This window comes from Panthera pardus, unplaced genomic scaffold (assembly GCF_024362965.1).
Source record: "Panthera pardus isolate Hobbes unplaced genomic scaffold, ASM2436296v1 HiC_scaffold_21, whole genome shotgun sequence".
Classification (NCBI taxonomy): domain Eukaryota; kingdom Metazoa; phylum Chordata; class Mammalia; order Carnivora; family Felidae; genus Panthera; species Panthera pardus.
The window spans coordinates 443,646-471,115 of NW_026526777.1; the positions used below are offsets into that span (position 1 = coordinate 443,646).

General features: G+C 56.3%; 6 protein-coding genes across 20 annotated transcripts in view; 2 read left to right on the forward strand and 4 right to left on the reverse strand.

Annotated features, from left to right (window-relative positions):
- Positions 1-62: 62 nt before the first annotated feature.
- On the reverse strand, positions 63-3,888 carry SLC39A1 (solute carrier family 39 member 1). Of its 2 annotated transcripts, none has more exons than XM_019431245.2 (4): positions 3,812-3,888; positions 3,048-3,266; positions 2,751-2,881; positions 63-1,662 (listed from the first exon to the last, which is right to left on the reverse strand). In XM_019431245.2, exons 2-4 carry the CDS (start codon positions 3,232-3,234, stop codon positions 1,009-1,011), a joined length of 972 nt encoding a protein of 323 aa, XP_019286790.2. In that variant the 5' UTR covers positions 3,235-3,266; positions 3,812-3,888; the 3' UTR covers positions 63-1,008. The 2 variants fall into 2 exon arrangements, with proteins under 2 accessions (XP_019286790.2, XP_019286791.2); XM_019431246.2 differs by lacking the exon at positions 3,812-3,888 and adding an exon at positions 3,506-3,805.
- Positions 3,889-7,884: 3,996 nt separating this feature from the next.
- On the forward strand, positions 7,885-12,064 carry CREB3L4 (cAMP responsive element binding protein 3 like 4). 2 transcript variants are annotated; one of them, XM_019431224.2, is made up of 10 exons: positions 7,885-7,997; positions 8,085-8,259; positions 8,490-8,739; positions 8,896-9,014; positions 10,355-10,531; positions 10,662-10,768; positions 10,888-10,956; positions 11,131-11,215; positions 11,392-11,488; positions 11,612-12,064. In XM_019431224.2, exons 2-10 carry the CDS (start codon positions 8,086-8,088, stop codon positions 11,803-11,805), a joined length of 1,272 nt encoding a protein of 423 aa, XP_019286769.2. In that variant the 5' UTR covers positions 7,885-7,997; position 8,085; the 3' UTR covers positions 11,806-12,064. The 2 variants fall into 2 exon arrangements, with proteins under 2 accessions (XP_019286769.2, XP_019286770.2); XM_019431225.2 differs by having other exon boundaries at positions 10,439-10,531.
- Positions 11,968-14,435, reverse strand: JTB (jumping translocation breakpoint). The gene is made up of 5 exons (XM_019431253.2): positions 14,016-14,435; positions 13,804-13,841; positions 13,525-13,607; positions 12,875-12,954; positions 11,968-12,492 (listed from the first exon to the last, which is right to left on the reverse strand). The coding sequence occupies exons 1-5, from the start codon at positions 14,096-14,098 to the stop codon at positions 12,336-12,338; spliced, it is 441 nt and encodes a 146-aa protein (XP_019286798.1). The 5' UTR covers positions 14,099-14,435; the 3' UTR covers positions 11,968-12,335.
- Positions 14,436-15,141: 706 nt separating this feature from the next.
- Positions 15,142-22,956, reverse strand: RAB13 (RAB13, member RAS oncogene family). 4 transcript variants are annotated; one of them, XM_019431249.2, is made up of 9 exons: positions 20,937-22,885; positions 19,567-19,627; positions 18,720-18,879; positions 18,407-18,484; positions 18,210-18,299; positions 18,056-18,121; positions 17,902-17,955; positions 17,611-17,724; positions 15,142-17,169 (listed from the first exon to the last, which is right to left on the reverse strand). In XM_019431249.2, exons 1-8 carry the CDS (start codon positions 21,058-21,060, stop codon positions 17,647-17,649), a joined length of 711 nt encoding a protein of 236 aa, XP_019286794.1. In that variant the 5' UTR covers positions 21,061-22,885; the 3' UTR covers positions 15,142-17,169; positions 17,611-17,646. The 4 variants fall into 4 exon arrangements, with proteins under 4 accessions (XP_019286794.1, XP_019286796.1, XP_019286795.1 ...); XM_019431251.2 differs by lacking the exon at positions 15,142-17,169 and having other exon boundaries at positions 17,240-17,724; positions 18,720-18,780; positions 22,792-22,956; XM_019431250.2 differs by lacking the exon at positions 15,142-17,169 and having other exon boundaries at positions 17,240-17,724; positions 18,720-18,780.
- Positions 22,957-22,990: 34 nt separating this feature from the next.
- Positions 22,991-24,112, forward strand: RPS27 (ribosomal protein S27). Its single transcript, XM_053908726.1, has 4 exons — positions 22,991-23,113; positions 23,395-23,503; positions 23,630-23,740; positions 24,029-24,112. Exons 1-4 carry the CDS (start codon positions 23,108-23,110, stop codon positions 24,055-24,057), a joined length of 255 nt encoding a protein of 84 aa, XP_053764701.1. The 5' UTR covers positions 22,991-23,107; the 3' UTR covers positions 24,058-24,112.
- Positions 24,113-24,593: 481 nt separating this feature from the next.
- Positions 24,594-27,470, reverse strand: part of NUP210L (nucleoporin 210 like) — an 87,841-nt gene continuing 84,964 nt past the window's right edge. For 9 of the 10 annotated variants that reach the window (XM_019431222.2, XM_053908673.1, XM_053908675.1 and 6 more), the window contains 3 exons: positions 25,938-26,042; positions 24,893-24,967; positions 24,594-24,815 (listed from right to left, as the gene is read on the reverse strand). In XM_019431222.2, coding sequence (XP_019286767.2) covers positions 24,718-24,815; positions 24,893-24,967; positions 25,938-26,042 — 278 coding nt within the window. In that variant the 3' untranslated portion in view covers positions 24,594-24,717. Of the gene's footprint in view, positions 24,816-24,892; positions 24,968-25,937; positions 26,200-27,470 lie in introns of those variants that run through there. The other variant, XM_053908678.1, reaches the window with a different exon arrangement.

Consider the following 27,470-nt stretch of genomic DNA (forward strand, 5'->3'; position numbering starts at 1 on the left):
CCTCTCAGACTGGCCACGTGCCCACCCGTTCCCCAAGACAAATGAATCAGATACTGTACAAATATATAGAAACATCTTTTATTTGGGTAACAAGTCCCAAAACAGGTCAGTTAGTAAAATAGATTCTAGAGAATATGGCTCTGTCCACAGCCCTCCCTCCCCAAAAATAACGCTGAGGGTGAGCCTTCCCCTTCCCCCTGGGGCTCCTCTGGTATAGAAAAAAAAAAAAAAAAAGTTTTGGCAGTTCAGTTTTTATCATCTGGGCATGGGGTACCATGTCCATGTTCAATATTCCTAGGGTGTAGTGGTGGTGGTGGCAGCCGTGGCTCTGGCAACCCTCTCCCAGCCCTAACTCAGCAAACATTTCTGCCCCCAAATAAAGGGCAAGCAGGGCCCCTCCGCTGAAGTGTTGGGCACGGTTCAGTGCCATCACTGTGCTTTTTGAGAAAGAGGGAAGAGATTTATTTGGCACTTTAAAAATAGAGAAGTGAGCAGGACTAGAGAAGCCAGAGAAGGTACCAAAACTGGCAGGAAGAGGCCGTTTGGCACTAGTCCCCTGGGAGAAGGGAAGCAGGAGACTAAGAGGAGAGTAGGAGCTAAGAAAAGTAGGGGTCCACTCCACCCCCAAGTGACAGAGGGCTGAAATGGGCTAGAACCAGCAGGACAGCCGACCCTGGGCTGTGCCTTCTCTACACCTCTACCCCACAGCAGCTGGACACCTGCCTCCAGCCTTCCCAGTGTCAGCCTGTCCCTGTATGTAGTGTCTGACCCCAGATTCTAACATTCAGTGTCTTCCCCAATATGAACGTCCTTCAATCATGTCTTCAGTGACTTAACTATCTCTTGTCCCTTAGGGCTCTTGTCTACCACATCCCTCTCATGGGTCAGATAGTTCCAAAGACTCCATCCCTATCTCTGAGAACCCCTTGATCCTCAGTACCTCCCTTCCCCACTCCTTATTCTCATACTCTGGGAGAGGAAAGGAAGGTCTAGGGCACCTGGCGCCCCCTAGACTTGGATGAAGAGCAGGCCAGTTAGCAGGGCAAAGCCTGCGAGGAGCAGAATGACCTTGAGGATCCTCTGTTCAGAAGTGGCCAGCTCCTGGGGCAGAATTTCCAGGAAGGTGATATAGAGAAAGGTGCCAGCGGCCATGCCCTCCAGCACAGACTGGGCCAGCTGGTGCAGTGGCCCAGCCGACTCTGCCAGGGCTGCACCCAGCCCAATGCCCAGAGGTGTCATGCATGCAAAGAGGATCCCACAGCCAGCTACCACCTGCGCCCGCAAACGGCTCTGCAGCAGCCGCAGGGACAAGCTCACGGCCAGGACGCCCTTGTGGAGCAGCAGAGCCAGGCACAGCTCCATGGCCCGCGCCCGGTCTCGCTGCAGCCCCACCGCCAGCCCCTCGAACACGGAGTGCAGGGCCAGGGAAAAGACCAGGACACAGGCACGCAGGGCCGAGGGGGCCGCTGGGGCTCCACCCGCTTGTGGGAGCCCTGGCCCGTCGTGCCAGTGCTGCGGCCCACCATTTGTTCCCAGCAGGGCCCTCGTCTCCTCCCGAGGCGGCGGCCCCGACTGCTCCTTGTAAGCCAGTGTGATCTGCTCCATCACCAGGACCAGGAAGAAGCCCATCGCCAGGATGAACTCTTGTAGGGGGAACTGGAGCTGTGGGGAGAGGGTGGCGGGGAGCTCAGGGCACAGGCCGGGATGGGGCAGAGGGTGCACGGTCAGGGTGTAGAGGGGTCCCAGTTACAGACCCAGGGCCCCTCACAGACACATTTACACAAAGATAGTCACTTGGTGACACAGACACAGAGTGATACACAATCACACGGATTATGGCGTCCCTCACAGCACTACGTGTGGCTCAGCTTCAGCACTATTGACATCTCGGATTGGATGAACCTTATTTTGGGGGGCTGTCCTGTACCCAAGCCGGTACCCATTAAATGCCAAGAACAAGCACAAAGCCCTCCTTTCCAGAGCTGACAACCCAATGGTGGTGTCTCCAGACACTGCCAAACGTTTCCTGCGGAGGGGGCGCAAAACCACCCCCAACTGGGAGTCACGGATGCGGACAGCCTGGTGACACGGAGGCGTGTGCACGCACACAGGGATCAGGTGTCGCCCACCTCACCGTGTGCTCACACACAGAGCCACACACTATCATGGGGCCATTGAGACTTACACATAGTCACACAGGGCCACACGCCACTCAGTCACAGCAGGTACATCAGTGTTACTTCCTCAGTCCTCAGTTGTAGGAAGAGGAAGAGCCCAGGGGGCCTTCCTGGCACCTCCACACAACTCTTTTTCCTGCGAGACTTCCCTACACCTCGCACTTGACCTTCCTCACGTCCTACTTCTTTGAACTATGGCCTTTCTGGTCGGGAACTCCAGGCCTCCTTCCCTTCCCAGGCTCTCTATCACAGCCTTCAGGAAAGGGGTGTGAGAGTGAGGGTCATTCTTGGAAGGTGGGACCCAGGAACTCACAGAGCAGGTCACATGCCTAGTAAGAAGGTTCGTCTCACTGTCAAAGGGTGCAAAACAGTCACATGGGGATGGGGTGGCGTGCACCACAGAAAATTTATGCCCCATAACTGAAAACCCCAGTTCTTATGGCCACATGCTAAACGCCTTCCACACGGTCGTGGGGCACCCCAGGAAGACAGCCACACAAGCCACCTCTCCTACAGGTATGTGATTGAACACACCCACACACGAAAGGTCACATGCAGCCAGCAAGGGCTCACCGTCACATGCAGGGCCGCCAGGGCTTCATCTATGGCAGCCAGGTAGTCAGGCAGGAGGTCCAGGAGACAGGTGGCCAGAAAGACACCTCCTGCGAAGCAGCTTACGAGGCTCAAGGCTTTTTGGCGGGAGGCTGGGCAGGAGTGGAGCACAGACAGGAGTGAGCGACGAACCCCCTCAAGCCCCCCTGCCCCAACCCAAGCAATAGTCACTGCCACTTTCCCCCTTTAGGTCACCCTCCTCAGCCCCAGGGCCTTCCCCTACCCTCAGCCTGGGAGGCGGCAGGGAGGCAGCCTCACCTGAGGCTTCGGGGCCAGCCCCCGGACGGCGCAGCACGCAGATGGGCACCAGGCTGCAGAGAAGCGTGAGCACCAGCAGCAACACTAGGGCCCCCATTTTCACCTCTAGCCCCACCGGCCCTGGGGGCTGCGAGGCCACTGCCTCCGGACGCCACACCAGGAGCTCTGGCTCTCCCCAGGGCCCCATGGTGGCTGTGGCTGCTCCAACGACTGTCAGACCTAGGCAGACAGAGCAAAGGGGGCGATGGTCACTTAAAGGGGGGCAAAGGGGAGAGCTGGTCAGCAGAGCGGAGGTCCCTCACCCTGCCACCTTCCGACCTTCCCCACTCAGTGCGACTCATGCGCTCCTGTGGCGGGAACGGTCCTCTTTCCCCGCAGACTTCACCCCTCCAAGTGGCTCGTTCAGGGACCCCGCGAGAGGGAAACTGAGGCGGGAGGGCTTGTGGGCGGCTCATTACCCTTTCACCTGGAGCTCCCAGACAGCCAAGGAGCCTGGGTCCTCTCGGGAAAGGGCAGGATGCGCCCCCTGCAGGAAGGAGTGGCCGGAGCGAAGGGGGTCGGGCTGCGCAGAGGTGTCGCGGGCAGCTCCGTGGGCCACCTGAGCAGGGTGTTTGGGGCCGGGTCACTCCCCGTTCTCGTTCCCCCAGCGCCGCGCCCGAAGCGGGCAGCGGCGGGCAGACGGCCACCGTCGGGGCCCGGGCGTGGAAGGGGTCGCGGCGGGCGCCCAGGCGGCCCAGCCCGCACGGCCCGAGGCGCACACTCACCTCGCCAGGGTCCCCCTCGGCCTCATCGGCCCGGTTCCGCCGCGACCCGGGCCCCGCCCGCCGCGACCCGCCCCCGAGACGCTTCCGGCCAATGAGAGCGCTCGGGGGGCGGGGCCCTACCCGGAGTGACGTGCCCCAGCAGCAATCAGGGGCCGGCGGGGGCGGGGCGGGGCGGCGAGCGGGCGGGCCCAGGGGCCGCGGGCCTGGGGCGCCCCGGGGCGGTGGGACGGGCCCGGTCGGCCGGAAGCTGGGACGCCCGCGGGCGAGGCTGGAGCCTGGGCCCACCCCCGCGACTCTGAGGTCTTCTTCCTGGTCTCGGGCACAATCTGGGCTGTCCCCTGGGAGGCTCTAAGACCTTTCTGTAGGCCTCGGCGCCCGAGGGAAAACGTTCCCGTCCCTGGACCGACTTCCTTGCTCGACTCCCTTCGTGTGCACCCACGACGAAGGAGAAAGATGAGGCAGAATTGGAAAAGGGAAATAGCAAAGAAAGGACATTTGTTTCTTTCTTTCTTTTTTCAAGTTTATTTATTTTTGAGCGAGTGTGTGAGCAGGGGAGGAGCAGAGAGGGAGGGAGGGAGGGAGGGAGAGAGAGAGAGAGAGAGAGAGAGAGAGAGTGAATCTCAAGCAGGCTCTGTGCTGTCAGTGGAGCCTGATGTGGGGCTCAACGCAGGCTCAAACTCGCCAGCCGTGAGATCGTGACCTGAGCGGAAACCAAGAGTCGCCAAGAGTCAGACTCCTAACTGCCTGAGCCACCCAGGTGCTTCCAAAAGGGGGGCATTTCTTGAAAGGAATCTCTTCTTGACTATCCGTGGCCTGAGCTTTCGTGCAGCCTTCTGGCTGCCCTGTGCATGTAGAGACCTGGTGGGCCCCAGCTCAGGGATGGGAGGGGGAGAGCTGCTTTCCTGCCTCAAGGCATCTGGTTGGCTTCTTCCTGAACTCACCTTGAACTCCTCTGCCCCCAGCCCTACTGGCCTCCCTTCTGTTTTGTTTCTTGAATGCACCAGAGTTATTTTCAACTTAGAACCCTCATTGTTTACTTAGCCTGGATCCTCTTGGCCCACAACCCCTGTGCTATCAGAATGCTCTTCTAACCTCATGGGATGGTAGGATACAAAGTGATGTAGGAAACACACACACAAAAATTAAATTCTCTTACTGCCTACAACCCACTGACAAGTGACCTTCCTCTAGGAATTCAGCTGCCTCAATGATGACACTTTGCTCAGGGCAAAAGGCAACCTTAGCTTAACATTATCCCCACCCCCAGGATCCTGTAAGTCTACTTTAACATATAAAAACTCCTTTGGAAACTTACTTTACCTCTACCCCCCAAGATACCTGTTAACAATCATCCTTTAAGCATATGGCCCACTGATACACACTGAAGGGGCTCGTGACTGGCCAAACGGTAATAAACGACCTTTTCCTAACAACAGCTAGGCTTCAAGGTCCTAGGAACCTTGCTTCCAAAATTCCTGAGACTCACTTTGACCCTAACCCCCTCCCAACCTGAAGGTATATAATCAGTCACAGCCACCTGTCACAACCCCAGTGCAGCTCTTTCTGCCCATGGGTCCTGTCTGTGTGCTTTAGTAAAACCACTTTTAGGGGCACCTGGGGGGCTCAGTCAGTTGACTATCTGACTCTTGATCTTGGCTCAGGTCATGATTTCCCAGTCCTGAGATGGAGCCCCTCCTTGGGGTCTGTGCTGACAGTGCCAGGGCCTGCTTAGGATTCTCTCTCTCCCTCCCTCTTTCTCTGCCCCTCCCCAACTTGCCCTCTCTCAAAAATAAATCAACTTAAAAAAAATGTTTTTCTTTTTTTTTAATGTTTATTTATTTTTCTTTTTTTAATGTTTAAAATTTTTTTTAATGTTTATTTACTCTTGAAGGAGAGAGAGAGAGAGAGGAGAGAGAACGTGAGTGGGGCAGGGGCAGAGAGAGAGGGAGACACAGAATCCGAAGCAGGCTCCGGGCTCTGAGCTGTCAGCACAGAGCCCAATGCGGGGCTCGAACTCACCATCTGTGAGATCATGACCTGAGTGAAGTTGGTTGCCCAACTGACTGCCACCCAGGCATCCCAATGTTTATTTATTTTTGAGAGAGCACGAGAGAGACAGAGCATGAGTGGGGGAGGAGCAGAGGGAGACACAGAATCCAAAGCAGGCTCCAGGCTCTGAGCTGTCAGCACAGAGCCCGACTCAGGGAGGGGCTCAAACTCTCAAACCAGGAGATCATGACCTGAGCCAAGTCCGAGGCTCAACCGACTGAGCCACCCAGGCGCCTCTGTTTTTTCTTTTTAAAGTAAGCCGTACATCCAATGTGGAGCTTGAACTCACAACTCTGAGGTCAAGAGTCTCAGGCTCCATTGACTGAACCAACCAGGTGCCCTTTTACTTTAATTTGATGTGTGATCTTAAGCAAGTCATTTTTCGTCTCAGGAACATGATAAAGTAGGTGAAAGAGGGAAATTAGACTCGCCGACGATGCCAGAGGTTCTTCCCAGCTCTGACATTAATGAAAGCTGACTATATTTTCCACTTAATCATCTCTCCACATGCAACCTGTAGGAAGCCCTTTGAAACCTTCCTTGCTCTAGGAAAGATCCAGGCAGGGGAAGCTCTGCTCTCCTTAGAGCTCTGCATCAGTCCAGGAAGCCTGCTTTTTCTCCTGACGACTTGAGCAGGATGCAGGGAGATGAGCAGGAAATCTGAGAAAGTGCAAACAAGCGAGTACAAAGAACATGGGTTCAGGCGTCCGAACCTTGGTCCTACTTACCGACTAACCTCGAGAAAGTAACTTCTCTCTTCCAGCTATGACTTGCTATGAGAATTATGAGTGATATGAAAACGCCTGACCGTCTAATAGGTACTCGATAACTATGGATCCTGCTCCTGTTTTTACCCTCAGCACATTCCAATTTTCATGAGAAATACCAGTTTGAGATCTGGATCCACACCCCAAACTGTCCTGCTTTTCTCAGGGAGCTACCCTTTTTCTGAAGCACTACTGGGGATGCAGGCAGACAAAAATCATAGCTACATCATTGTAGCTCCATTGCTAAATTTGAAATGAATTCCTGGCCCTTCAGTCATGAGGCCAACAATCGTGAGCTTCGGTATCGCTACGTTGCAATCATGGATCTCTGTCTCTTCGTCGGTGAAGTTAGGGAAGGGTTACCTGCCCTGTCTCCTTCGGGGCTGTTGTGGATTAAATGCGAGAACAGCGTTTATGAAAACATTTTGTAAACTATACGAATGCTGTTGGTAATCATACCCTCCGTTGGCCCACAGTCCAACGAGTACGTGTGTGCAGCCGCTGTTCTTTTTCAGCAGCCCGGCGCGCGGACGGGATTTGCGCCACTCTCCGCGCGCTCAGAGCTCCTACTTGGGCCAACGGGTCGTTCCCCGTCGCCCGGCTCGGAACCTGGGCCCGGGAGCCAGGCAGCCGCTCCCGCCGCGGCCCCGGAACCGCCCTGCTTCCCGGCCCCGGCCCCGGCGCCGGGCTCGCGGCCTCCCTCCCGCCTCCGCGGTGCCCCGCCCCCTCGGCAGCCCTCCGGCCACCCGGGGAGCGGCCTGCCTCGAGCCGGCGCTCCCATTGGCTCGATACCCTGCCCTTCAAACCTCTGGCGTCCCATCAGAGTCAAGAGTGGAAAGAGCGCCTCGGAGCGGGGGAGGGGAACCCTCGGCGAGACTCGGGCCGTCTGGTTGCGGCCTTCCCACAGTGTCTTGTCTTCACCCTGCCGGGCTCTCGTCTCACGCAGCTCACGGCCCGAGAGCGGGCGCTTGGTGTGCTCCGGTCACAGCCATCGCCGTCCTTCCCTGAGGAGCCCGTCCAAACGCTCAGGGAGACTCGCTGTCGCTAGCAGAAACGGAGGCCCGAACGGCGAGGCTGTCTGTGTCTTGCTCAAGGCCGGTTTGCGGACGCCTAGCCTCCCGGCCCCCGGCTCGAAGACGCGGGCCCGCCGTGGCCCCTGGCCAGGCGCCAGCCACTCTGCAGTGTCCGGGGTCAGGCCGGGGGCGGGGCTTGGCTGGGCCGGTCCAGGATGCGAGATCCTGGAGGAAAGAAGCGCGGTGGTGGCCTTTCGGGCGGCCGGCGGGCTGGGCTTCTGGGGACGGGTAACACTGAGGTGGGCCGTTCATCTGAGCCAGACGTCAGGCCGCCGGAGGCGAGATCCCCGGTGGCAGGTGAGGCAGGGAGAGGGTGGAAGGAGGAGCGGGGAACCCAGGAGCTGGGGGGAGGGCGCCCTCACCCTGGTCCCGCTCTCTCTGCAGAATGGATTTCCGAACCCCCGACCTGCTGGATGCGTGGCTGGAGTCCCCAGAAGATGTTTTCTCAACAGGGACCTTCCCGGAGCCGGGACTGCACGGCCCACCTCCGGAGGCCCCGGGGACGAAGCTCCAAGAACGGGGGCTGCGAGGCTGGGAGCCCAGTGGGGGCCGTGGCTGTGTGAGTGGGAGAGATGCCGGTGGGGTGGGCGGAGGCGCAGCTGTGATGAGGGGCCCATCAGGCTTCAGCCTCCACTTGGAGACGTCTGAAGGCCGAGCCCCTAAAGGACACGTGATCTGTAACCATCCCCATGTCCAAGGACACAAGGGACTGAAGAGGCCAGATGCAGGTTTGACGTCCCATAGCACTCTGGAATTCTCTGTACACATAGACTCCCTCTGGTACTGCAGGGCCTTCGAGACAGTGAGCCTGAAGACTTCCTGAAACTTTTCATTGACCCCAATGAAGTGTACTGCTCAGGAGCCTCTGCTAGCAGCGACAGTGGCCATCCATCTGAGGACCCTGGCCGTCCAGACAGGCCTCCCGCCCCTCAAGCACCCAGTCCCCCTGCTCTCTACGAGGTGGTCTATGAGGCAGGGGCCCTGGAGAGGACGCAGGGGGAAGCTGGGCCAGCTGTAGGGTTCATCTCTCTCCAGCCAGGTCAGTGTTCCTGGCGCAAAGGGGACAGTGGCCTTTCAGGCCCAGCCCTAGTCCTGGGGCGAGGGGTTTTCCCAACCTGTGCCTCCAGCCAGGCCCCGCTGCCATGAGGGTGTGCCCTTTGTCTCCTTTACTCCTAGCCACCTGTGTCTCCCTCAGGTCAGCGGAGCCCACAACTGACGGTGCCTGATGCCTGCGTGGTCTGCGAGCTGCCCTGTGATGCTCACGACACCCTGCCCGGAGCAGGCACTGTAAACCCAGTGCCTCCTGCGACCCTGGTGAGTTTGGCCAGCCAGATCCAGTACTCCTGGATACAAAGACAGGCACCCACACAGATGGGGAAGGAGGCTGCGGGAGGGGGAAACTGATGCTAATCTCTTTGTCCCAATTTTTGTGGCATTGGCCTGAAGACCAGGGAGGCATGGGTGATTCTAAGTGCAGAAAAGGGCGAGGAAGACAGAAGCCCTTGGGAGTAAGGTGGCGATGACTCAGTTAAGGAGAAAGTGGGGTGAGGGAGTCTGGAGACAGGGCCCGGGAGAAAGGCCAGACCTTATGTGCACTTTGCTCAGCATGGCCATTGTTTCAGCCTTGGGTCTGGACATGGAGGGGGCAGGCTGCCTGGGATCCCAGCTGGTGACTGGCACAGGGTGTGGGGCAGCAAGTGACCTGTTCCCACTGGAAGCGCCATGCGGCCACACCCACAGCCCAGGGCCACAGCACAGTGGGCAACACTCAGCTGCCTCCCTCAGGCTGGCTAGACTGGTTCCTGCAGTGAGGGGCGAGGAAGGGGTCTTGCTCAGTCACTGTCTGACGACAGAGCTGCTTGTGTGCAAAACGTGGGCAAAGGGTTCTGGCCTCCCTGCAAGCCTGGCCGAAGCTGGGACCAGAATCCACACCAAACATCTCCGAATCGGGCTGAGGGACCTTAGGAAGTCCGATGCTTCTAAGCTTGCATTCGCATCAAAACACTGGGGAGTTGTGGCTTCAGGGGAGCAGGAAGGGACAATCAGGAAAAGGCAGAAAGACGAAAAATGGTTTGGCTAAAAGCCAAAGATCATCAGGAGTCAAAAGCAAAATCAAATTCCTCTTAAGTCAAAGTGAAGCATAAATCTTTCAAGGAGTACCAGAACTGCGGGTCACTCTGTCGGCAGGCTCAGGCTAACCAGATGCCCCCTACCTCCCTACAGACTGTGTTAGGAGAAGTTGTTCAGTCTGGTGGCCCTTGGGGAGTTCTTTGACAGGGGACAGAGCTTCCATCTAGAAAGTGGGGCTCAGACCCTGGGGGAAAATGGGCCACTGCCCCAGGGAGCTCCCGGTGGTTGACCCTGACTGGACATCGCACTCTGCCAGATGGAAGTTAATGGCAAAAGCGAACCATTCTAAGCAAACCTTACCTTAGTGAGTTGCTCCCTGCCTTCTTCAGATATCCTGAAGGTTTGGGGACCAGAACCGGCCCTCCCTAGCTTGCTCAGAGTCCTGAAGTCCTAAGCCTGGGGGCAAAGGACATATCACAACCCCTCTTCTCTCCCTTCTCAGCCCCAGGAGGCCCCAGACAGAGCCCGTCTGAATTAAGGCCCCTTCGCCCCTCCTCACTTCACGGTTACGTATTCCTCTCCAGAAGGCACGCAGGGAGCAGCCTCGTGTGATGGGAAAGACAGGACCCTCCCCCACTGTCCTCTCACCCTCTCCCGTTCTCCACCAGCTGCCCTGTCAGACCTTGTTCCTGACAGAAGAGGAGAAGCGTCTGCTGGGGCAGGAAGGGGTTTCCCTGCCCGCACACCTGCCCCTCACCAAGGTAACATGCTTCCCCAAAGGGTATCCCAACACAGCAGCCCCATCCTGGCCTCTGAAGAGCCAGGACCACAGAGGCTAGTGGGGCGCTGAGGGAGGTTAAGGGCCCAGGACTGACACCCCCGGGCCCCCAGGCAGAGGAGAGGGTCCTCAAGAAGGTCAGGAGGAAGATCCGGAACAAGCAGTCAGCTCAGGACAGTCGGCAGCGGAAGAAAGAGTACATCGACGGGCTGGAGAGCAGGTATGTCTGGACGTCGGTGTCCAGCTCTCCGTGGGCCCTGTGTGGGCCTCCTTACCAGGGCAGGCAGGTCAGGGCCCGCAGGGTTGCAGAGCTTTGTCCCGCCTGTCCACACACCCTAGGGCCGCTGCCTGCTCTGCACAGAACCAGGAACTGCAGAAAAAAGTCCGGGAGCTGGAGAGGTGCCACGTGTAAGTGCATACATAACCCGCTCCTCTGGGGAGGGCGGGCCCAGGTCGGGGGGAGCTCCCACGGGGGGGGGGGGGGGCGGCAGGCAGGAGGGGCTTGGCGTTAGGGCTACCATGCTTGCGCCCTGACTTCCAGTGCTGGTGCCGGAGCCCTGACTCTCCACCCTGCCTCCCCAGCTCCCTGGTAGCTCAGCTCCGCCAGCTGCAGCTGCTGGCTGCCCGGACCTCCAACAAAGCTGCCCAGACCAGCACTTGTGTCGTGGTCAGTCTGCTGCCCGACCCCCTGACGCCCACCATCTCTTGCCTCCATCCCGACACCCCCAGCCCTGACCACACCCCCCTTCCCATCCCTGATGACTCCAACCGCTCTCTATTCATTCTGCCCTTGGCTCCCTGCCTTTAGTCCCCACGGCCCAAAGGACGTTCTGTTTTCTCCAGATCCTTCTTTTTTCCCTGGCTCTAATCATCCTGCCCAGTGTCAGCCCCTTTCAGGGTCTCCGGGAAGCTGGGCCTGAGGATTACCAGCCTCATGGAGGTGAGGCAAGGGCAGGGGGGAGCTGTTTTTCAGGGTAGTCAAGATGGGGGAGGGAAGTCCTGTCCTCTAGGATCCCCCACCTAAGGGAACACTCTATTACTGCCCTCCTTCCTCCACCCACAGTGATTTCCAGAAATATCCTAAGTCACAAGGACATGACAGAAAGTTTGGAGACCACAGTAGTAGAGTCCAGACCAGGGGGGCCACTTAAGGCCAAGGGTGAAAATGGCTCAACAAGGACATTGCTTGAGAAGATGGGAGGGAAGACAGGCCCCAATGGGCACGCAGGAGCTGTGCTGCACGCGGAAGAGATGTGAACCCACCTGCTTCCCGGCCACAAGAAGGAATCCAGGATCCCTCGTGGCTCTTGTTCCCCCTGGGTGTCCCATTCAGAATTCTTTGGCTTCAAGGGTCTGAATCATTTCTGGACGTCCTAAATGTCTGTACCCTGAGGCACAGGCTACATGAGACATTTCCAATACTTTATACATCTGCAACTTTATTTCTTCTTTGGGGTTAGGGTTGAGGGGAAACAGAGGTTTTGGCTGAGAAATAAACTTTTTTGCTGAAATTGTATCCTGAAAGTTTTAAATAAGTAGCAGGACGAGAAGATAGGTAGTCGGTAACCTGGGGTGTAAAGTTGCCACCGTTTCCATGCCTGCTGCCATGACTTCCGGTCCCAAACCAAATTACAGTAGGGAAGGGAACCATTCTACTTACTTTGCTGGTTAATGATCTAGACAGGAAACGCAGAAAGGGGCGCCACCACCAGTCTCCCAGAATGAGGGGCACAAGTCTCTGTCTGAGGCAGGGTCCCTAAAGACCCCTGTCAAAGGGCAGAAGGTCACTATATGGACTCGATTTGCTTCCGGACCTTTTCCAGAGCTTTTCTGTCCAGCTGTCGCTGACGAACGATGACAAGGCAAGCGAAGACCAAGGCCACACCCACGACAGCCCCTTCAAATTTCCAGAATAAGTGCTGCTCCATCAGAGCTGAGCGGCAGCTAAGAGCAGGAAGAAATAGTTATTCCCAGGGAACGCTGGACAACCTCTCCCTCTCATCGCCCTTCTACTCAAGCCCCACCAAGACACATCTGGCGGGAAAAGAGAAAGCTACTGGAAGCCTTCTAACGTGTTCACCGCACGCAAATCCCACTCAAATATATCATCCAGCTTCTTTCTGGTGTGGTCGTGAACACAGCTGGCATTAACCCGCACAATAGGACCAGTGATCCAGAAACAGAACTGGGACTTGGGTTCACATACTTTGCCCCCCTTCCAATATGCCAGGCTACCTCCAGAGGGACAGAAAAACCTGGGTGAACTACCTAAAATCACAGGAACAGAGGAGCTGACCTAGATTTCAAGAAGAGAAATGGTACTTGCCTTTTCAACTCATTTCTCTTAGATGAGCTGCATGTGATTTTCTCCACGTACCCTGTGGAACCACACTCAGGAGTGGTCTTCTGTCAGGAGAAAAGGACCAAAGAACAGGTTACGAAAGGGCAGCAGCAAAAGCATGAGGAGTGTCACTCAGAAGGGGCAGGTGCCCAACTGATAAGGCTCCAAGCTGGTGGTCAACAGAGAACCAACAAGGGTTCTGATGGGGATGCTGGATGTGCCGGAGGCATGAGAAATGCATTAAAAAGAACACCTCAGGGGCAGGTTCCAGAGCCTGCTGGATTAAAAATGATCATGATTGGGGCACCCGGCTGGCTCAGTGGGTGGACCCTGCAATTCTTGATCTCAGGGTTGTGAGTTCCAGCCCCAAGTTGGGCATCGAGATTTCTTCTTTTTCTCTTTTCTTTCTTTCTTTCTTTCTTTCTTTCTTTCTTTCTTTCTTTCTTTTTTATGAATAGGACTATTAGGTGAACGTTGCCATTGACTTAGAAAGGAAAGGGCACATTTTAAGGGGGGGAAACAAGTTCAAATGTGGACATACACTGAAACTGCAAGAACACAAAGACAACGCAAAGTCACATTTCGTAAAACCGAGAGGGACTAGATATGACAAAAACGGGACAACAGATACTCACAGCCTGGAAATTAGAGCACGGAGCACATTCTTCTGCCACCACAAACTCTTCCACCAGCCAGCACGGCAAATTTGAGGTGCTCACTAAAAGGGGAGACAAATGCCAGCCCCAGACCCAGAAGGTATTTCCCCCAAAGGTTCCGCCCAGCCGACTTCCCAGCACAGCTACAAGCCTTCATTCCGCGTGGCGCCACCCCTTCCCACCTGTGCTCCCGGTAAGGGGAGGACGTCAAAAGAAAACAGAACTATGGGGGTGTCGGGTTACCACACCAGCACCCACCTGACAGCTTCTCCGCCCGCACCGGAGCCTCGGCTTGGCTGCAGCGACGGGGAGGGAGGAAGGGTGGGGGTGGGGAGGCGAGAGTCAGAAGCCGGCAAACAGGGAACTCCCGACCTCCGCGGAGCCTGCTCCCGGACTCCGTCCCCCCCCAGGGGCGTGGACGAGGCGATCCTCCCGCCCCCTCCGCTTCCCAGCCCTCGGCCTCTCCTTACCAGAGCTTCAAGGTGAAAGCGCAGAGCAGCCAGCACAGGTGGCTGCCCTGGGGGAGGCTACGCCTCCCTGCGCCTGTAGGCATGGGGTGCTCGGGGTCGCGCCTGTGGGGACGGAGGGACTGGCCTCGCGCCCCGTCGGAGCGCCGACACCGCAGCCCTCGGGAGGTTCCAGATCAGGGCTGAGAGGTGCTGCAGTTGCCTGTCAGGGCAAAGGCTTTATTGGGACGTCCCCATGGCCACGGCAAGAAAAGCCGGCACGCACTTGCGGGGCTGGGCCGTGAGCTCACTTCTTCGCACCCCCTCGGCCCTCGGGAGAGGCCGAGGGACGTACGGCCTAGCACCCCGTCACCTCCGGGGCCGTCCCTGCCGCGGCCATCTTGCCCCGCGGAGGATGCCGGGACCGCGGGGGATGCCGGGACCGCGGAGGGTTCCAGCGGCTCTTCCGGTCGGCGCAGGCGCGCGGGTCGTGGCCGCCGGGACTCGTCGTCTGGGCAGGTGGCCCTCGGTCTCCGCTCCGTGCGACTCGGGCTTCCGGCGTCGAGCTCGGCGCGCCGCGGCCTGACGGTCCTGCTGGCGAGGCTCGTCTGGCTTCTCGGCTCGTGGCTCCCGGGCTGTGGCCTGGTGGCCCCTTCTGGGCTGGGGAGCAGCGCCACGGGAGGAACAACGCGTCGTCCTCCCGGGACTTTGCCGCCTCGGAAAAGCCTGGGATTCACCATCAAGCTACCGCTTGACACCCGTCCTGCCCCGGTGGCCCCGGGAGGGAGGCGACACTGCACTTTCTCCTCCCGAGACCCACGGTGCACCGGTGAATTATGTCGCCTTCGCGCGTGTTAATTACTTTTTAAGTTGTTTTTAGTAATCTCTGCGCCCGACGTGCGGCCTCAGTTTACAGCCCCATCGCGTGTTAATTTACAACAACCCCGCCCCGCGTTGGTGCTTTGAACGAGCTCCTCGGGTCCTAGCTCGCCCGGCTGTCGCCTGACGGGATCGTCATTCGTGCGGGGAGGACGTTGTAAGTCGCAGAGAGGAGTCGGGACTTTAGGACCCTCTCGGCATTCTCTGTAGAACAGAAATGCTAATGTGCATTTTCTAGGGTTTTTTGTCGAGATACGAATGAAATGAAATGTGTAGTAAAGTATTTCCTTTATTCTCTAATTGCATCGCGTCACATTACTGTCAGAGTTTTTGAATCCAACATTTAGGTCGTTTTGATTTTCAGTATTCCTGAGGAGTCAGAGTAGGTTATCAGTCCCATTCTATGAGTAAACTCAGAGTATAAGGGATTGTCCAAGGTCACCCAGCGAGTGAGTGGGGGACCGAAGGCGTGAGCCCCAGACGTTCAGCTCCAAGGCCAAAGATTCACCCCTGCTTTCCATCCCCATGGAGTTAACCCTGGATATGTATCCAGAACGCAGAGACTTGACCCACACTCTTGCTTTACTGTGTGACGTTAGTTATTATCTAACTCTGCCCATATTTTCATCCTAGTTTTACACACATACAGGTCTACAGCCTCCCAGACAACTGGACCGTGTGAGCGGTCCTTAAATATCAAGGAGATATTTAAATTCACATAAAGAAGGTCACTAATAGTAATCTGTCCCCCACTTCTCAAGATAAAAGGGCTCGTCCCCAGACTTTTGGTAACGCCACCCCACATTCTCCTCTCCCAAGAAGCGTTCCTAGCCTAAATATAACAGCTACTCCCGCGACCCCAGGGCTGCGGTACTTTATTTTAGGATTAAAATTTATGGGTGCAATGTCCCATAAATTCTGACTTCCCATCGGGAGTAAAGCTGGCTGCTCAAGAACAGGAGCAATCAGACTGGAAAGACCACTGCATAGGAGTTGAACAAAAAAACTGTGAGGACTGAGCTTTACTTTTCTGTGACTACTTGCTCATTCCCCTACATTACTATTTGTGCGGATCAGAAGTTGTGCGCTACCGAAGTACGTGTGGGTGTTTTCCAGTGGCTTTTAGCTGTAGGAAAAGTCTTGGCTGAAACCTTCTAGCATGCTGTTACTCCTTATCAAACCCTACCATGTCTCTGGACAGGCGAGGGTCAAAAGCTCTCCCATCCACTCGCTTTACCAAGCAACAATAAGCCTCCACACTGAAACTGGCTTTTAAAATCTTTGCTCTGGGGTATGGTGAAGGTTAGTCAGTGTTCTTCCTGGGATTCACAAAATGTAAGTCTTTCCTCATAACCTTGAGCAAATTACACTCGCTGGGTCGTTGACTACAGAGCTCAGACGTGATCCAGGTAAGATCTTCACCCCATGGAAGCTTGGTACCTAACACATTTATCCGACCACACCACAGTTCTTCTCCCAGCACGGCCAGGCCCTTTCCTGGTGTTGTGTTTTACCAACAAGAAACAGCAGCACAGAAAGCCTTGCTGCTGACCCCAGGGTCATGCCATCCACTTCCACGCCACAGGCATGGGGATTTCTTAAATGCCTTGAACTTGAGATCTGCGAGTTACACTCCTAACGGTATTTTGCCTAAACCAAATCTGATATGTTCATTAATCCTGTTAAAAGGTCCTGTGAGAGAAGTTTGCTGTTTCGATACTGTGGTGTAAGGGTCAAAGGGGGGCTGTGGGTCAAGGTGGTGGTAGTTCTTTGGCATGCCAGTAGTTTGGCCTCTTTGTTGTGCAGTATTTAGGAGCAGTATGTGTTAAAATTTGCTTGTCCATCACGTCAAGTTCCACCCAAAAGTTATATTATCTTGACTGTTGTGCTTGGCACATACTAGATGCTCAATAAAGATTTAGGAGTAAATGAGCCTCTTCTGTGCCTCATTTTCCTCCTCTATAAAAGTGGAAAATAACACCTACTAGCCACCTAAAAGGACTGCTGGCAGAATCAAAGGCGCTTAAAGAAATCATGGGATAAACAATACAAGGTCCTGTTATTTCCCGAGGCCAGGGCTGTCTCTCCCCTGGGAAGGCCTAAGAAAGAGCCCTTCTGGATACTAGGCAAGGTTCTGCCCCTAAGGACCCTCTAATTTCCATCACGGAAAGGATGTCCAGCCCCTCAGGTTCAGAGAACCTCCTTGCTGTTCTCTTGTCCATGAAATCGCAGGAAAGGGACAGCTGCACACAGGTCCTGGTGTCACAGGAGCCTGGCCAGGTTCTGGCAGCCCAGCCACCTTAGAGGCAGGAATTAGGTTGGTGAGCAGAGAGCAGTTCTGGTGATGACAGTTACTCAAACCAGGGGACTCTGTGTGGGTGGTGGCCTTTAATGCTGAGAAAGACCATGCAGAGTGGTAGGATCAGAGCTTCAGAGGGATCACCGAGCCCACCCCTCACACGGCCCTAAAACCTGATCCGGTAACGACGACGAGCCAACTGTTTATTTACACTTCTGTCTGCCTTACAAGTCCAGGGAGGGCCTGGCGCCCAGGGCCCTTGCTTCCCTCCTCCCTCCCTTCCTGCCCCTCACCTTCTCTGACTTCCTGCCATCTTTCTCCTCCTCGCCTCTCCCTGCCTCTCTATTCTACCTTCTCTCCTCTCGCGTTCCTCCTTTTCTTCTGCATTTGCTCCCCGCTCGGCCATCTGCCATCTACCCACCTCTACCCCCTGAGCCCCACCTGCCCGCCCTCGGCCCAGCATCCAGGCCCGGGTCCTCAGCCGAGGGAGCACCTGCTGCTGCTCTTCTTGTCACAAGCTCTCAGGTCCGCGCCAGGGGGCCTGTGGCTGTTTCCCTAGAGGTGGAAGCGCACGGGGGTCAGGGTGGGAACAGCTGGCCGGGGTCTGAGATTGTACGTTGTTTGAAGGGGCCCCACCCTCACGGGCAGTGTTAGCACCGCTCCCCTCCTCAGCGTTCACTCCTTACACGACACACACCCACAGCTGTGCTCAGTCCAGCACGACCAACTCACCGATCTCCGGCCTCCTGACTTGAGCAAGATGTCCCGGGCCAGGGAGCTGAAAGCCTGTGGGGGAAAGCAGTGACTGGTCAGAGCAGGTTGGAGGGGACGGTGGCGGCCTAACAGCCGTCTCTGGGAGTGGGGGGCAGGCACGGGTGTGTCTCACCTCATCCACATTTGTGCTGGATTTGGCACTTGTCTCGAAGAATCGAATTCCATGCTCCCGAGCCAGCTGTGGGGTGGAGAGATGAGACGGGTGGATAAAGGTGGAGGCAGCCCTTGGAGTCCGAACCCGCCTTGGCCGCCCAGCCGGGCCTCACCCGATCGGCCTGCTCCTTCCGCACTCTCCTCTTGGCCTCCATGTCACACTTGTTCCCCAGCAGCAGACGCTGCACCCCTGCAGAGGCATTCTGGGAGCAAAAGGGCAGGAGGAGTAAAGTTGGGTCCTGCTCACCTTCACGGCCCCCTCACCCTCCGGGTTCTACCCAGTCCCCCGTCTCTCCAGGATGGTTTTCACCTCTTTGATGCTCTTCATCCAGTTCTGAATGTTCTCGAAGGATTTCTCATCTGTGATGTCATACACTAGGATGATGCCCTGGGAGATGGCAAGAATCCACCATGGAGCCTTGGGCCACGTTCCCCCGTTTCTGCTTCCTGCCCCTCCAAGTGACCCTGCAAGTCCTACCCACGAATCTAATCACTAGTCCAGGTGGGGCCCTCCACACCCCACACTATAACCCTGACACCGTCCCTACCCGACCCTGCGGCCCGTGGTTCTCAGAACCCTGCAGTCTACCGCCTCACCCCTTGTCCAGACCCACACCCCGTACCATGGCCCCGCGGTAGTAGGCGGTGGTGATCGTCTTGAATCGCTCCTGGCCAGCCGTGTCCCTGAAGAGGCGGAACGTTTGTGGGGCGGCACAGAGGGAACAGCTCTCCGAAGAGAGAATCCCCCCTGCTAAGAATTTAGCTTCTGCAACAGAGTGGGGGCTGAAAGGAACAGAATCAGAAAACAGTAAAGGAGGAAAAGAAGGTAAGACAGCTGGGAACAAGGTCTCGGGTTTATTTGTTGCAGGATTACTCTGTGCGAGCACCGCTAATCTTCACCCTACACTTGTGAGACACGTTCTACTGTCCTTATTTTACAAACGAGGACGCAGATTTGGAGAGGCTAAACAACTAATGAAAGTCCTTCCACAGCAGAGCCAGAACTTGAACCACAACCCGCTCTTATCTGTTGCATCTTAACACCTCTCTCAGGCCACCAGCCACTTGCACACCTTCGGAGTCCTGGGCTTCCTGTGACAGCCCAGCCCTCTATCTTCGGCTTTCTGGGCTTGAGGTAATTCAGGGAGCGCACAGACAGAGTCAGGTCTTAGTTCTGCCATTTGCTGCTCACCTGCTTTAATGTCATTTCCACGTGACAGCCCTGCAGACATTTGTCAAGTTCAGAGAATGCTCTGGAGCCAGGAGAGGCAAGAGAGTTACAAGAAAGCTGAAAATAAATAGTTGAGTGAGCAGGAAGAGGGATGGAAGGACGTCTGAGCAAGGCGACAGGAAATGGAGAAGTACCGGAAGGAGCTGTGGGGAAAGGGAGAGACAGGAGGCAAATGGAAGGGAAAGGGTGACAGGAGGTAAACGAGGGTTTGTGGCCAGCGGTCCTGGGGGTTCACTCACCAGACCTGCAATTTGATCTTCTTCCCCTCTATATCCACAGTGCGGATCTTGAAGTCGATTCCTACGAGTGGAGCATATATATATCACTCAGGCTGAGACTCTGCAGGGACGAGGAGGGCGTGCAGGGGAGACCCGGCATGGAGCAGCAGCAGGGCTAGAAACTGTGCAGGGGTGCACTTGGGAAGCAACTTTGTTGCACGTATAAAACTAAGAGACTTTTCTCAAACCTGTATTTGGGTAGCAAGCATCTTGTTTTTACATGGATTTTATGGATGTGGGAGGGGGTAGGTGATGGAAATTCTGCAGGGAGGCTTAAGGCACCTCTTGGATCCACTCAGCCAACCAGGTGACAACTCTCAGAATTCAGTGTCTCCCCCAGAATATTACTTTTAGATTCCTTTTCCTTTCTGTTTTCCTAGAACCACCGTCTACGCTCCAGCCATATAGGATGAAGAGCCAGGAAAAAGGTAGCTGATGCCAGTCTGTGTGAGTTAACTAGTAGGCTGGGCTTGCAAGCAAGAAATCTGAGGATAAATAAGATTTCTCCTGAGACTGAACTAGGATAGAGAGGCATTTTCCTTCCCTTTTCTAACCAGAATTGTCTTGAGATTCCCCTCGTTTTATTTCCCAGGCCAGAGAAGATGAAGAAAGACAAGAGGGGAGGAGGGGAGGCAGTGTTCTTGGTGGAAACTTGGGCACCTCCCCAGAGCCGGTTGGGAGCCTAGGGAGGAGCCTGAGTCACCAGGCTGACTCAGAGCCCCCAAAAGTCCCCCCACTCCCACCGTCCTTGCCTGGCTGACTGCATATTCACGGTTCCAGTCCTTGGGCCATCCTCCAGCACACCCAGCCACTTTGTTCCACCCCCCCACCCCAAACCCCCAGTTAAGTTGAGGGGCAGGGAGACTGGGAAGTAATTTGGTACAGTGGGGATGCAATGGGGGAGTCTGAAACTCAGCGGGGCAGAAAGAGGCTGGCGGAACTGGAAGCCGCCTTCAGGGAGAGGGGTTACAGGAAATACAGGGAGGTGGGTGGGGGTGGGGGAGAGGAGTGGAGCAGGAAATCGAGAAGGGTTCATGTGCATTTGGGGAGGTGAGGGAGAAGGGTGGTCCCGGGAACCCCAGGAGCTGGCACAGCTGAGAAGTTACCTGGAGGCCTCAGACAGTTTAGAGGTTGGGTACCATCCAGAGATATGCTCCACGGATGGGTCTGAGTCAGGGGTTGGGAGGCTAGAGTTCAGAAGCCTCACTCTAAGGAGGGGTGGGGGGGGTGGAGGGTGGGGGGTGGTAAAGAGTGGGGCCACGAGTAATCTGGGAGCCTGAGGATGAGGTCATGCGGGATTAGGGGCTCTGGGATATGGCCAGTGGGCTCACCGATAGTGGAGATGTAAGTGTTGTTGAAGTTGTCTTCTGCAAAGCGAATGATCAGACAAGTCTTGCCCACCCCCGAGTCCCCGATCAGCAGCAACTTGAAGAGGTGGTCGTAGGCTTTGGCCATGGCGGACACTGGGGAGCCGGGGGAGGGGTGGGGAAGCTCCGGGCACTGGTAGGCGGGATCGGAGGGCTGGCGGACGGAGCTGCCCGGAGCCCAGGCCAGGAAGTTTTCCTCCCTCTCCGCCCAAGCTCCGGGATAGAGGGGAGGCGGCACTCCTCTGGGCCCCACCCCCTGCCCGCCCACCCCTTTCCTCCCGCGGCCGCGGCAGCCCGGCCTGGCCGGCCTTCTGCTCCCCGGGCCCGGGCTGGCCCGTCTCCCAGGCCATTTCCCACCCACACAGCGTCTGGCTTGCCATCACTCCCCTCTTTTGATCTCACTCTGGCAGTCTTAGGCCAGGGAGGCTGGGGTGAATGGAACCAGAGGTTTCACCCAAATGAGCAGAGGAGGACGAGCTTTAGAGGAATTAGGGGAAAAGGGAAAGTTTTGCGGGAAGAAGGGTGGAGGTGGGGATGGCCCTGGGAGCTGACAAAAATCGGGGCTGATTCAAGGGACGGAAACCTTGCAGGGGCGGCGCGCGAATTCCGGTGTTGGTGTTCCCAGCCCTCAGTTGGGAGACCAGCTCCGTTTGAAAAGAGCGGGATGCTCTGCAAGACAAGGCTACTTGTTGGGCGGGTCTGCCCCCTGGTGGAGCAGAGTGAACACGCAGCGCCCGCCCCGCCGCACCCCTCCCTCCGTCTCGACCGAGACACGTTCGGGGTTTCATTAGCAACAGCCCTCCAACTGGGACCGTGTGCGGTTTCTCCGACAAGCCAGTGCGGCAAGACAGAGCTTGGGACTGAAAATGTCTGGCCTCGTTCTTTCGACGAGGCGCGCATGTTGAGAACACAGCGGAGGCCGCGCCCTCATCCCTCGCGGAAAGGCTGTGACGAGGCCACCGGGGCGCTGGAGCGTGGGAACACGGCGATCCGGGCACAGGCTGTCGGTGCCGGTGGAAACACAGTATGCAAAGCGTCTGCGTCTCCGACAGGGGCCAGTCGAGCCGTCCGCGCACAGTGTCCGGGCTGTGCCTCTGCTGGCCCCCTGCCAGTCCCCTTCTGCGCGTCCTCTCGCCTCCCGGTCGGCCTTCCAGCCGTGCCACAAACTCCACGGTTTCCCTATTTCTTCCCCCCGGCCGGGCCGTCTCGCACCCGTCCTTGAAATCACGCTGCCATATCCCCCCGGGCTGTTCGGACACAAATCTGCCCGTTCTTTTACTTTTTCGTTGGCCGGGATGTGGCCTCCTCAGCCCCGGGGGTTCAGGTCTCCCTGGACTAGGCCCGTGCGCTCAGCCCTTCGCTCGCTCTGGCCGCCTCGCCTCCCCCCTGCTCAGCTACGCCACGCTCCTTCGGCCCCGGGTTTTGGCTTCTCCCAGACAGTCGCACGGTGGACTCCACGTCCTTCAGATTTCGGCCTAAATGTCACTTCCTCACGGGACTTTCTGGGCCGCGAGCGGGGCGCTGAGAACAAAGTGCGCCCGTCCCTCACCGGCGCCAGGCTGCACGACGCCCCGCGGGCGGCACCCGCGCCACAGGAGCAAACACTGTCCCAGGCACGTCTGTGTGTCGCACGGGTCCCAACGCGGCCGTCCCCGCGCGCGCACTGCAGAGGGTGGGCGGTACCGCGCGGGCCGCGAGGGGACGGGGAGGGGGCGACCTGACGGCGGTCGTGGATGGACTCGCCGCGGGGAGCACCCGAGTACTTGACGGGACCGCCGTCAGAGGAGAAAGGCTGGGAGGACACAACAAAAAACCTCACAGCGGTTAAGAGGGTAGGCGAGGAGGTGGGAACCAGGACGAGGGCTTCCGCCGTGTCTACATTCCCGCGGTGTTAACATGGCAAAGGAAACCAGCTGGGGAACACGGAGGAAGTCGAGAAGGGCAGGGCCTGGCTGGGGTCGCGCCGCAGCCCCCTCGGCAGGCCGGGCGGGAGGCGTCCGCTCCAGCCACGGGCGGCGCGCGGACCCCGGCATGGCGGCCGGGCGCGCGCGCGTCACTTCCGGCGGGCGGCGGATATAAGCGGCAGGATTTCCGCTTTCGCTCCTTTCCGGCGGTGACGACCTGCCCACGAGAACATGCCCGTGAGTTCCTCGGCCCGCGTCCCGGCGGAGCCCTCGCCGCCCGCGCGCGCTCGCGCCCCTGCGCCGCGGACGGGCAGCGGGGGCCGGCCGCGGGCTCCGGGGCTCGGGCCCGGGGCGCCGGGGGCGGGGGCCGCGCGGCCCGGGGCGGCGGTAAGATGGCGGCCCCGCTGCGGACGCCGGGCGGCGCGGGCTGCTGCCGCTGCTGCCGCTGCTGCCGCTGGTGGAACCGCTGCCGCCCGGGGCCCGCCGCCGCCCTGACCGCGCCCGTCTGCCTCCCGCAGCTCGCGAAGGACCTCCTGCACCCGTCCCCGGAAGAGGAGAAGAGGAAGCACAAGAAGAAGCGCCTGGTGCAGAGCCCCAACTCCTACTTCATGGACGTGAAGTGCCCGGGTGAGGGCCGGGGGCGGGGGCCGCTCAGCGTCCCGGGGCGGCCGGCGCGGGGTGGGGGCCGGGGGCCGGGGGCCGGGGGCCGGGCTGGCCTCGACTCGCCTCGACTCCCCGCTTGTTGGTTCGCAGGGTGCTACAAAATCACCACCGTGTTCAGCCACGCGCAGACGGTGGTGCTGTGTGTGGGCTGCTCCACCGTCCTGTGCCAGCCGACAGGAGGAAAAGCAAGGCTCACAGAAGGTGAGCCGCTGCGCGGTGTCCTCACTTTGTCGCGAGCTTTAGAGGGAGGGTCGTGCTTTCCTTGCTTGAAAGTCCACTCCATCTACCCGCCTCGCCCCGGAAAAGTTTCGGGAACCTCATGTTCCTTCTTAGTCTCGGACGCTCCAGTCTAAAGCGGGGACGACGGGGGAGGAGGCGCAACACGGGAGCTGGCGACTGCGAGCTCCCCGCGGGACGTCCGAGGAGAGCCAGTGGGGCGCAGCGGCAACGCCGCTGCCGTCCGGTGACCTCTGAACCTTTTCCTTGCAGGATGCTCCTTCAGACGGAAGCAGCACTAAACGCACCCTGAGTCGACATGAGTGGGGAACTATCCCAATAAACAGATTTTGGATACGTTCTGTTTATTGTCTTGGTTTTACTGCTAGGAAGTTCCTGTCTCAAGTATTGAGGGACAACCAGAAGAGTGGACTGCTAAGAGTTAATTGGGGCAAGTAAGTGACCAAGCACTTAAAAGGTCCCTTTGGGACCTTTCTATCCAGGTGGGCTCATTGAGTCCGTCTTAAGAGCCTGATAAAAATCTGAGATACTATATATGAGGTATTTCTTTCACTTGTATATTTTCTTAGAATTCGGAACCAGCAGTTGATCTCTAAAAGACAGCCAGGGGCGGCTGGGTGGCTCAGTCAGTTAAGCATCTGAGTCTTGATCTTGACTCGTCCTGATCTCATGGATCCAAGGCTGGCATCAGGCCCCCTGCTGTCAGCATGGAGCCTGCTTGGGATTCTCTCCTCTCTCTGCTCCTCCCACCATTCACTTTTGCAGGCATGCATGCTCTCTCAAAATAAACTACTAAAAAAACCCAGTCTGGCACACGTTAGTGTAGAATAGCTTAAAACCTTTTATAATTCTCAGAAGCCTTGTTTGGGGGCTTATGGCTCCTGGTCTAGGGCCAGAAATCTCCAGTCGTCTACAGTTCAGGGGACGTGTCCAAGTGAACGTTAGTGCCGTACACTCCACAGCCAGTGTTGCCGCCGATTCTGGACCGGTGGGGACTGTGGACTCATGAAAGGGGGGGGAGAACGTGTGGGGACAAAACCTAGAAATCAAGCGGGAAGAGAGATGAATAAACCTGGATGTTTGAGCTTTTCAAAGGTGAGGGTGCTGATTGTTTACCTGGTTGTGGTGCTCCTAGGGTTGGTACGTAAACCACTGGAACCGTCTGTATCTTGTTTAAGAAGGCATTGTATGCTAGAAAAAGAACAAGGGAGAGAGAGGTCACCAGAGGCAGATCTGTTTTTGTTGGAAAAAGACCCTACTAAGCAAGTTTAACTCAAAATATTGAAGTACTTCTATGAAAAGTGAATAATGCTTTGAGTTAAGAAGAAGAGTATAGGAACTTTTCATTCCAGTGATTTTAGAAGTATTTCAATTCAGGGGTGCCCGGGTGGCTCAGTCACTCAAGTGTCCACCTCTTGATCTTGGCTCAGGTCATCTGGTTTCGTGGATTTGAGCCCCAAGGTGGGCTCCACACTGACAGTGCAGAGCCTGCTTGGGATTCTCCGCCTCTGTCTTCTCTCTCTGCCCCTCCCCCACTCGTGCACGCGCGTGTACGCACTCTTTCTCAGAAGTTTCAACTTTAAAAAGGTGAGAGAAAAATGCAGGTATAGACCATAGCGTGTTAAGTTTCTGTTTCATCTAGAATAGCTCTGAATTTGAGCAAAACGAGCCATTTTCTCCAGGTTCAGCAGTGGTTTCCACTTCTGGGTGGGGTGTGTCACATGCAGTTTACTGCTTCTTGGTGGGAAGTTGAGCAGGACCTTCCATCCGCTAGGTGACTAGCGCTGAGAAGGCTGAATGAGTTGTAACTGCTTGTCATGAGTGACGTGATAAGCAGCTGATTTTTATTCTCGATAGTTGGTGAAATTAAATGAAGGCAGTTTTTTTTTTTAATTTTTTTTTCAACATTTATTTATTTTTGAGACAGAGAGAGACAGAGCATGAACAGGGGAGGGGCAGAGAGAGAGGGAGACACAGAATCTGAAACAGGCTCCAGGCTCTGAGCGGTCAGCACAGAGCCCGACGCGGGGCTCGAACTCACGGGCAGTGAGATCGTGACCTGAGCCGAAGTCGGACACTTAACCGACCGAGCCACCCAGGCGCCCCCGAAGGCAGTTTTTTAAGTCAAAAGTCCACGCTGCTGAATGTAAGGGCTCCTTACCTAGAAAAACAAAAGCTGTTGAAGCTAGCACTGCAAAGAGGGTAAAGAGGATGGTCTGGTGAGAACCCAGGAACTTCTGGAGGACACTGGAATCTTCACATTGATCTGTGCGTTGGTCAGAACAAAACAAGGTCACAGTTAAAAGCATTCAGGGCAGGTTGCTGTACTTAACGCGTGGTCATGGGTATCCAGCAGCAGCTCTCAAAAAAGAGGTAGGTTGTGTACTTGGCTCCTCTACCTGTTTTTGGCTTGCTCCTGTCTCCTAGGTAATACATGGCAATCCATGAACCTTGTAATTTCTCCACTTACAAACGGGCATTTAAACACTCTGCTACCTTAAAATGTCCGTTAACCTTTTCTGTGTACTTTATTTAACTCCAAGCGACTTGCTTCTCTTCACCAGGTTTGTGGTTGTGGCGACTGAACCTGTAGGTTTTTTTTTTTAATGTTTATTTACTTTTGAGGGAAAGAGACAGAGGCATGAGCAGGGAGGGGCAGAGAGAGAGGGAGACAAAGAATCCGAAGCAGGCTCCAGGCTCTCAGCTGTCAGAACAGACCCTGGGGCTTGAACGTGAGATCATGACCTGAGCTGAAGTTGGACACTTAACTGACTGAGCCACCCAGGCGCCCCTGAACTTGTAGTTCTAATCCCTCTAACCTGAAACCTCTCTTTGCATCACCAACCGCCTCTTAAATCCCATGGGTCCCCTTGTCCTTTTTTACTCAGGATCTCCTTTCTAGGGAACATTCTGATTTGTCCCTAATAAAACCTGTTTTTGAAGCACACTTGGCATCTGACTTTGGTTATTTCAAATTCTTCAGTGTCCACAAATGAACTCCTACCCCACCAAACTCCTTGAACTTTAGGTCTTCTCTACCTGGTTCTTATTTTGCATCCCTGGTATAGGCCTTCTAACCTCTGGACTTGTAACTGGTCTTCCCTCTCCTGGGACTTTGTTTCAGAACTGTTTGCAAACCGCTTCTCTCCGAAGAACAGTTACATTGCCTTAAATATAGATGCACTAAAAACAAAATTCTCTACACTAACCCTTGATCAGGTCCCACTGTTGAAAGCTTTTGGCTTGCAATGTTTACAGGGTAAGAGTCAAGATAAAACCTGGGTGACATTTAACAGCCTTTCTAGTGCCCCTTTGCTCTGGCTACACCAAACTAACTGTCTCCCCAATCAGGTTCTGTCTTAACTCTGATTTCTGCAGTAGGTACCATGCCTGGCATATGCCCATGGGCACTCAAATACTTGTGTGAATGAGCTGAAGGCTGGGTTGGATCTTTGACCACTCCTACCCACCCGTTTCCGAGGTTGTGTTAGTCCCACTGGTCCCTCTGGTCTCTGAGAAATGCAGGGGTTCTTAACCATTGAGCTGTGCGCGACTTGGCCTGTGGATCCTATCGGAATGTTTTCAAGTGCAAAACAAAATATGTAGGAATAAAGGAAACCAATTATGGGACACCTGGGTGGAGCATCTCCTGCGGCTCAGGCCATGTCGAGCCCCACTTCAGGCTCTGTGCTGA